This window comes from Myotis daubentonii, chromosome 9, assembly GCF_963259705.1.
Source record: "Myotis daubentonii chromosome 9, mMyoDau2.1, whole genome shotgun sequence".
NCBI classification, from domain to species: Eukaryota; Metazoa; Chordata; class Mammalia; order Chiroptera; family Vespertilionidae; genus Myotis; species Myotis daubentonii.
The window spans coordinates 23,311,337-23,319,945 of record NC_081848.1 but is presented as its reverse complement, the minus strand read 5'-3'; the positions used below and the strand labels follow the sequence as shown (position 1 = coordinate 23,319,945).

Sequence of the window (8,609 nt, the reverse complement as noted above, 5' to 3'; positions counted from 1 at the left end):
GTGTGGCCCGTTCCGTGTGCGCGCTCAGCGTGGGCGTCCCTGTGGGGGTGTGCGGTAGGGGTTTCCAGACCCGGCGCCAGCACCCTAGCGGCCCCTTCCATCTGGGGCTCGGCTTAGGGTCGCCCTCGGCGGGCGGCTCCCGGATTTGGAAGGACGGCAGGAGAACCAGCCCGCTCCGGGGCTGCGGGGTCCGCTGGGCAGACGGGAAGATGGCGGCAGCGTCGGTCTCGACGACTTCTGGGTCTCAGTTCTCGGTAAGAAGCGGGTGCCCCGCGCCTGGGCCCCAGGTCGGTCGTGGCGCCTCTGCTTCTCTCATCCTTCAGAGCGCCCTCGGCCCCGCGTCTCCCCGCATCCCGGGGGACGGCGGAGGGCGCCCAGCCCCGTGCTGCCCCCCTCCGCCCCCTGCTCCTCTGCGAGGCTGCACTCCCCCGTGGAAACAGGCCCGGCCCGTCTCTATCTCCCACGCCCCCTTACCTTTAGCCTAGCAGCCCCGGGGCACAGCCAGGACCCGCTAGGATGACTGTGCCCACACCCCGAGTTGCGAAAACATTGCTGAGTGGGTCACGTGGGTGTAACGGCCCCTCTAGGAATCTTGCCCAACCAGGTAGGCGCCCTGGCCGGCGGCTTCATGGCTGCAGTGGATGGACCGCAGCCTGGCGTGCACACCAGCCCTCCTTGAAGCTGACTCCTTTGACCGCAGGGCCCCCGCTCCCGTCCTCCCGGTAGCTTCGTGCTCATCCTGCCCGGAGCTCGCGCTTCCTACCTCCCACCTGGTTACTGACTTCAGCGTGTCAGTGCCCTTTTGCAGAAGCCACACGGGGAGCTAGCTGGATGTTCGTTATTGTTTTTGCCTTCGCGAGGGCCACCAGCCAGTTAGGCCCCTCATATTTGCTAATGGAGCGTCGAACATGCATTTTGAAAACCGCCGCTTTGGGAATACTACTGGAAATAAGCAGTAAATGGGAGGAGGCCCGAGTTTGCGCCATTATCTCTTAATTAGCAAATGCCCAGTGCCTCGCATACCTTTACGAGCCTAACTTTGTGGTTCTCAACCTTGGCTGCACATTAGGATCACCTGGGAATCTTTTTAAAATCCTGGTTTCTGGGCCTCATCCTCCGGCAATTCTGTTTCTTTGTTATGGGGTGGAGCCACAACATTAGTAACAAACAGAATTTCCTGAGGTTGAGGCCCAGAAATCAGGATTTTAAAAAGATTCCCAGGTGATTCTAATGTGCAGCCAAGGTTGAAAACCACTGCTTTAGGTGCTGTGATTACACAGATAAATAGGATAGAGTCCGTATTCTGAAGCAGCAAAGCACTGAACAGGAACCACAGGCAATGAGATCTATTGCACTGTGGAGGCTGATCAATGCTACTACCATCCTGGAATAACTGAGGGAACAGTGATTAGCTGTGCTTAGGTTAAATTCCTAGAAGGGAAGATGGAGCCAGCTGGATGGATGATGAAGGGATTCTAAGTGCTTATCACAAGAAGAGAGCAGAGAGAAAAAGGGACCACAGGCATTTGAGGTTTGTGCCAAGAGAGTAGGTACTTTGAGTAAACTTGAAATAATTTGGGATGAGCAGTAGTAGTGTAGGGGTAGAGTCGTATTTAGATGGATTATAAAAGTAGGTTAAAAAAAAGGACTGGATAGTGAAGGAAGAAGACAGGAGAATATCAGGGTAAAGTTATCTCATAGAAGCAGGTGGGGGAAAGTGTTCAGGGAATGTTAAAAGAGAGCAGTCACCTTGATAAAGACTTTTCCTTAGTTTCAGTTTTCTGTGACTATTGTTAGGGTCTGTGTTAGTGAGACCAGAAATAACCTTCAGGGTTTCAGCTGAATGAGGGGAACAGGTTTGCAGAGGTCAGGGCTGATTATGGAAAAAGAATGACTGAAGCAATTGGAATTCAACCAGGAATTAGGTCAATAAAAAGGAAGGTAAAAGAAGAACCATTTGACTATTAGGAAGAAGTGTCACTAAGTATAGATGGATGAGATTATATAAGAATTGAGGTGCATTAAACTTAATTGGGATAAGAGGCTTTTCGCTGCTCTCGAAGGCACCTGTACTGGGAGACTAAGCAAGGAATGCTATTATACAGGCATACCTTGGAGAAACCATCACAATAAAACAAGCAGTAATCTTTTTGCCGGGGGAGGGTCTTACTTTCCATTTGTAAAAAATACCTCGCTGTGCAGTGCAACAAAGCAAAGCACAAATCATGAGGTATGCCTGTAAATGTTGAATTGAACTGCACACTGCCAAGACCATCCAGCTAGCAGTGGTACTGCAATGTGGTCTTTAAGGTAACCTGGTCAGAAACCTCATAGAATGTTTAATAGGAAAGCATATATATTTTATATACCAAGTTCAGCTTTAAGTGGATTCTAAATATCAAGAATACATTAAGGTTTAAATATCTACCACCCTTTACAAATCAAAACATGACCAACCTTCCTAATCACATTGAACCTGCTACATCAAAATGTCTAATTTGGAAATCACTATTTCTCAAAACAAAATGACAATTTAACAGAAGAAATGGCACAGCTTAGATACTTTAACTGTCATGTCAGAAATAAGGCTGGCATTTCCAAAAGAATTTAAAAAGCATTTTAGCTTAACAAACATATGACCATAAAATATGACAACACAAAATGACCTTTTAAAACTACCACATGGAATCAGAAGGCTACTCATACTCAGATTTCAAGGTTATGAACATTAACAATTCACTTAACATTGATAAATTCAGCACAGAGTTAGCTATAGTAAATAGAGGTGCTTTGACCAGGCAAGGATTTTTAACAAGTAGATGAACAAATAACACAGTCTAGGAAGCAGCTACCATGTAAATCTCATAGGTAACATGGACTTAGTTGATACATTTGAATTGTTCTTTTAAGTATGGTAGCCTTTTACTTTAAGAGTAACACTTAGAAGCTCTTGTTACTAATATTTATTGAATGGCAGTTTTGGAGCCTATCCCAACTCACTAGTGGAGAGCAGCCGGAAAACAAAAATGATAGTACAGGCAGCATAGTCTTGTCCTTTTTATTTTCCTAGTAACCATAGTCAACACTTAGGACACTTTGGACTTAATTTATAAGCTAATCTAATCGATCTCCTGGCCAGGCCTTTTACCCAAAAATGTTTTGTGAATATATCATAGATTTTATAACAATAAATATATAAAAAGTTTATTTTTGAAAATAAAATGAATACTTGCATGCCCCTTTTTGCATTTTCCTGCTTTCACACACACTATCATACATCTTGAGATTATAATAATACATAACAGTACTAATTGGTAGTCATATTTTAAATACTTTTCATAAAATTTAATCCTCAATGACCTTACGAGATTGGCATTAGTATTTCCATTTTCTAATGAGCAATGAGGCACACAGAAAGGTTGTTGAGGAAAGAATGTCCAGCCTATAGAAAAGGTGTTATAAAAGAGTTTATTTGAGACAAAATTTTGAGAACATGCCTGGAAGTAAAATCTCAATGGATTGAGAAAATGCTCCAAAGAATGGCAGTTTTGCAGCCTATCCCATACATCAGAATCAAAGGAAAAGATGTAAGGAAGATTACATGAAATCCATTAATGGTATGGTGGATCAAGGAGGTAGGAGAAAGGAAAGTAGGGAAATCTCTAGAATCGGATGAAAAGTAAAATGGGGAAGCCTGTTTTTACATTAGTGGGTACAGGATAGTTAATTAACATTTGCAGCATAGAGAGATGGTATGAGGGGATCAAGATAGCAATGAGGGGTTTGTGGTCTTGTGCTCTGGTGCCTTTAAGGGTCTAGAAAAGAATTACTCTGGTATATTATCCTAGATGCATAAGGACAATGGACAGAGCTCATTTAAGGTAATGATTGATCTTTGCTAAGGAAGGAGACTGTAGGCTTGAGATGGAACTATACACCATGGCCTAAGCTAGGAATCTATGGACCATCCTCTGATTACTCTTGAGCTTGTCAGGCTCCCCATGTAGCCCCTGGTAGCTTGTCAGATGTTAACATCTGTTATCTCTTTCCATTATCCTAATGTGCAGGCTAGGAAATGTAGCACATCATTGACTAGAAGTTGTCTTGTAAATATCTTTGTCTTGTTCCTGAATTTAAAAGGAATGTTTAAAATTTTGCACCATTAAATATGTTGTCATGTGGGTTTTTTGGGGAGTAATTTTTCTTATAAGAAAATAGTTATTTAATAATGGCTAGATAATTGAATTTTATTGAGGTGTATTGCATTAAAAGATGTTCTCATGTTCACCTTGTCTTATCTGGAATAACCCCACCTTGATCATATTGTTTTATCTTTTCTACAGAGTTGAGTATGGTTTACTAAATGGTATTTAAACTTTTATGTACCTGATTTTTTTTCCAGCCATATTGAACATTCTGTTTAAAAAGAAGGCAAGCAGTGTACATTTTAAATTATACTTTACATTTAACATGGTGTTGAGAGATGTTAAGTAAATATTTGAATCATAAGTGTTCTTAAATATAATATTTGCCCTAATAACTAAAGCTACCAGCAAAGAAAGTGGTTAGGTTAAACATTTTGTCTTTAATTCTGGAAATTTTTCCTAGAATTGTATCATTGTAGTTGGAAAAATATTTACTGAATGCTTGGGGTCATGGAAGTAGTACTGCATTAGGAGGTGGTCTTGGGCTTCTTAGTAGTTATGAGACCTTAAACAAATGGGTTAAATTTCCTTAGCCTCTTTTTTTTTTTTTTTTAACCTACAAAATGGGGACAATAATATTTGCTATGCTTCACAAAGTTCTTGTGATAATTAAAGGAGAATATGAATGTGCTTATAAAAACCAACAATGTGCTAACAAATCTAGGATACTATGTTCAGTGTTCTGAGAATAAGTCCAAGTATCTATATATATAAAGAGCCAGGGGCCGTCACATTTGAAACAACCAAACAGATGAACAGGCTGCATGGGGTGACCAGGCCGGCAGGTGGTTTAGTGAGGGACGACCAAATGACCGAGCAGCAGGCTGCGTGGGCGACCAGGCCGGCATGGGATTTAGTGAGGGACAACTGAACACCAGTCTGCGTGGGGCAAACAGGTCGGCAGGGGGGTTAGTGAAGGATGGCCAAATGACTGAACAGCAGGCTGCATGGGGTGACCAGACTGGCGGGGGTGGGGGAGGAGGAGTTAGGGGCAACCAGGCCGGTGGTCGGGGGTGGGGGGAGGGGTGGCAGTTGGGGGCGACTAGGGCGGCAGGGTGGCCAGTGAAGGGCGACCAGGCCAGCAGGGGTACAATTGGGGGCAATCAGGCTGGCAGAGGAGGCCATGAGGGGCAACCAAGCCAGCGGGGGGGAATTGGGGGCAACCAGGCCAGCAGAGGGGGGCAGTGAGGGGTGAACAGGCTGGCAGGGGAGGCAGTTGGGGGCAACCAGGCCGGCAGGGGTGGGGGGGGCAGTTGGGGGCAATCAGGTCAGCAGGCAGAGGCAGTTAGGGGTGATCAGGGGGGCCAGTTAGGGGCAATCAGGCAGGCAGGCAGGTGAGCACTTAGGAGCCAGCAGTCCTGGATTGTGAAAAGGACTGCTGGTTTAGGCATGATCGATCCTCAGCAGTCAGACATCCCCCAAGGGATCCCGGATTGGAGAGGTTGCAGCCCGGCCTGAGGGGACACTCCTGCGCCCCCTCCCGCCTGTTCCCCCCCTCCTCCCCATGCAGGAATTTTGTGCACCGGGCCTCTAGACCAACCGTGGGCAAACTACGGCCCGCGGGCCGGATCTGGCCCATTTGAAATGAATAAAACTAAAAAAAAAAAGACTGTACCCTTTTATGTAATGATGTTTACTTTGAATTTATATTAGTTCACACAAACACTCCATCCATGCTTTTGTTCCGGCCCTCCGGTCCAGTTTAAGAACCCATTGTGGCCCTTGAGTCAAAAAGTTTGCCCACCCCTGCTCTAGACTATATTATAAAAAGCCAGTGATTGTAATGACCAAAAGTCTGGTCACCAGGAGGTGCATTGATGGTCCCCCCCGCGCTGTGGGTCTGGGTCTCGCGTGATTTCATGTGCTGGTCCTCCAGTGTCTTTCATAAAGTGGAGATGTTTTTTCTTACCCGTCAGGATTGTTGTGAGGATCAACCCAGATACTGGGAGTGTAAATTGTTAGCTGCAATGGGAATTTGTGGTTTATGGGTGGTCATTTTTAGTATGTATGTGGAGGGAGTGAGCATAAACATTCTGCTTGAAGGATCTTTTGCCCTTCCATAGTTTTCAGGTGCCCATGATTGTATGGCATATGGCATTGAAAACAAGAATAATTTTTCACTTGAAATGTACCATCCTAGGTTAGTGCTATCTTAGAAAGGCCTGTTTACAAGTTTGGCTCTTGGTTGACACCTATGAACTGAATAGTAAACAATTTCCTACACGGATAGAAAACTTCAGCCTAAATGATGAGTGCCTCACTGTGCCTGAATTGTTTGTACAAACAATTTGGTTTATGCTGAACACCTGTTTGTTTTTTTTATGGAAGTCAGGAATGTGACTAGCCCCCAATAAAAACATGGCACTCAGTGTAACGTGAGCTTTCTTGGTAGACAACACTTCACCTAAGTTGTTATTAGTTGGTGGAGGAATTAAGCACATTCTGTAGAGAAACTTTGAAAGCTTGCACCTGATTTTCTAAGGTCTTCACCCCATGTATCTTTCCCCTTTGCTGATTTTACTCTGTATCCTTTTGCTATAATAACCTCAACCATGAGTATAACTATCTGCTGAATACTGTTAATCCTTCTAGCAAGTTATTGAACCTGGGGCTGGTCTTGGGAACCCATAACACTCCTGCTGACAATAGTTGGAACCTTCCCCAAATTAAACTTCCCTAGATAACTAGGTAAGAACCAACCTTGTAAGTGGACATTTCTAAGGATAGCAGTTGCAAAGTTTGCTATTACCTCTACTTCTTATGACATTTGTGCTATTTGTTTTTTGATATAAATGAAATCAAAAGCTTTTATTGTCTTTCAATGGGTTATAGCAACTTTATTGAATAGAATAGTTCAGTTTCATAAATAGGTGTTTTTTCCCCCCTGTTTTGCAGGGGAATTGTGTAACTAATTTATTAACATTTATTCAGCAGATGTATCGAATGTCTTTATTAGAACTTAAACTCTATTGATGATGACTGCTTTTACTACATCAGTTCTTTGCCAACTGGGTGCCCAACAATTCAATTCACTTCTGGAACTAACTTCCTGGATATAGTGCAGATCCTATAGGGATTAGGTGCTACAAAATTGCTCCCACTTCAGTTGTTAGCTCTAAGTCCCAGATGTTCCCAATGCAAACTGCCCAGCCAACTGCAAATTAAGGAGTTACATTTAATAATTCTCCAGAATGACTCTCAGAACTCAGGAAAGCACTAAAGGTATACGTACAGGTTTAAAAGATAGTACTGAGAAACAGGCAAATGGCTGAGACACCTAGGGCAAGATGTAAAGAGGATTTCATGACCAATACGGACGCTCCCAGAAATTAACTGCAAGGGTTTTTTGGAGGTTTCATTATGGAGGCATGATTGATGAAATCATTGGCCATTGGTGACTGAACTCAATGTCCAGTTCCTCTCTCTTCTGAGGTCTGGGTGTGGGGCTAAAATGTTTAACGCTTTAATCACCTGGTTGGGTTTTCAGGCTACCAGCTCTCATCCTAAAGTTACCTAGGGTGCTCCACTATTAGCATAACAAAGACACTGCTATCACTTAAGAAATTTCAAGTTTTTGAATGTCAGGAGCCAGGGACAGACACCAAGTATATTTTTTATTCCACAGGGCATCTACACTAATAAAAGAAAAACATGCAATTGGTGTCACTCCGCTATTCCCACCAGCCAATCAGATGAGTATGCAAATCAACCCAACAAAGATGGCGGTTAATTTGCATACACAGGCGCGGAGCAACAACTGAAGACAATGTAGAAGGAAGCCAAGCGCTGCAGAAGGTAGCGAAGCTGCAGAGAAGCAAGCGGGGCGGCGGGGGCGGGAGGGAAGCCTGCCTCGGCGGGTTTCACTCCCTTCTCTGCTTTGCTTTGGCCACAGGAAGCCCTGTTCTTGCAGGAATCTGCCTGCAACTGGCATCTAGTATAGATAATATATGTATGTCAGGTAGGATAATTTTTTTTTTTTCAGAGTAAGGAGATTGAGTGACAGAAGGGCACTTACTACTTTAGATAGGGCAGTCAGGGAAAGTTGCACTGACAGACTTTGGGCAGATTACTCCATGGTGTGAGGAAGGAGCTTTCCAGGCAGAGTAAACTTAGCAAATGAAAATGCAGGGTACTGTGTATTTCAGAAATCCAAGTTAGTATGGCTGGGAAATGGTGCTGGTGGTAAGGAGAGAGAGGTGGGGAATGAGGTCAGGGTTAGCCTGGGTCAGATTATGTGGGGCCTTCTAAGCCATAAGATTTTTGGGGTTTTTTTAGTGATGGAAAGCCATTGGAGGGTTTGGATTAGGAATATTATTTGAATTAATTTACTTCTTAAAAAGAATCATAAGGACTATTTGGAGAGGAGACTAAGGCAGTGGTCACCAACCGGTGATCCACAGACCA

At 44.0% G+C, this 8,609-nt stretch overlaps 1 protein-coding gene across 5 annotated transcripts in view; it reads left to right on the top strand.

The window, feature by feature from the left end:
- The first annotated feature begins 29 nt into the window (after positions 1-29).
- The window catches only part of CEP57 (centrosomal protein 57), a 58,138-nt gene continuing 49,558 nt past the window's right edge, over positions 30-8,609 (top strand). For 3 of the 5 annotated variants that reach the window (XM_059708099.1, XM_059708100.1, XM_059708097.1), the window contains exon 1: positions 30-254. In XM_059708099.1, coding sequence (XP_059564082.1) covers positions 210-254 — 45 coding nt within the window. In that variant the 5' untranslated portion in view covers positions 30-209. The remainder of the gene's footprint in view (positions 255-8,609) is intronic. The other 2 variants (XM_059708098.1, XM_059708096.1) reach the window with 2 other exon arrangements.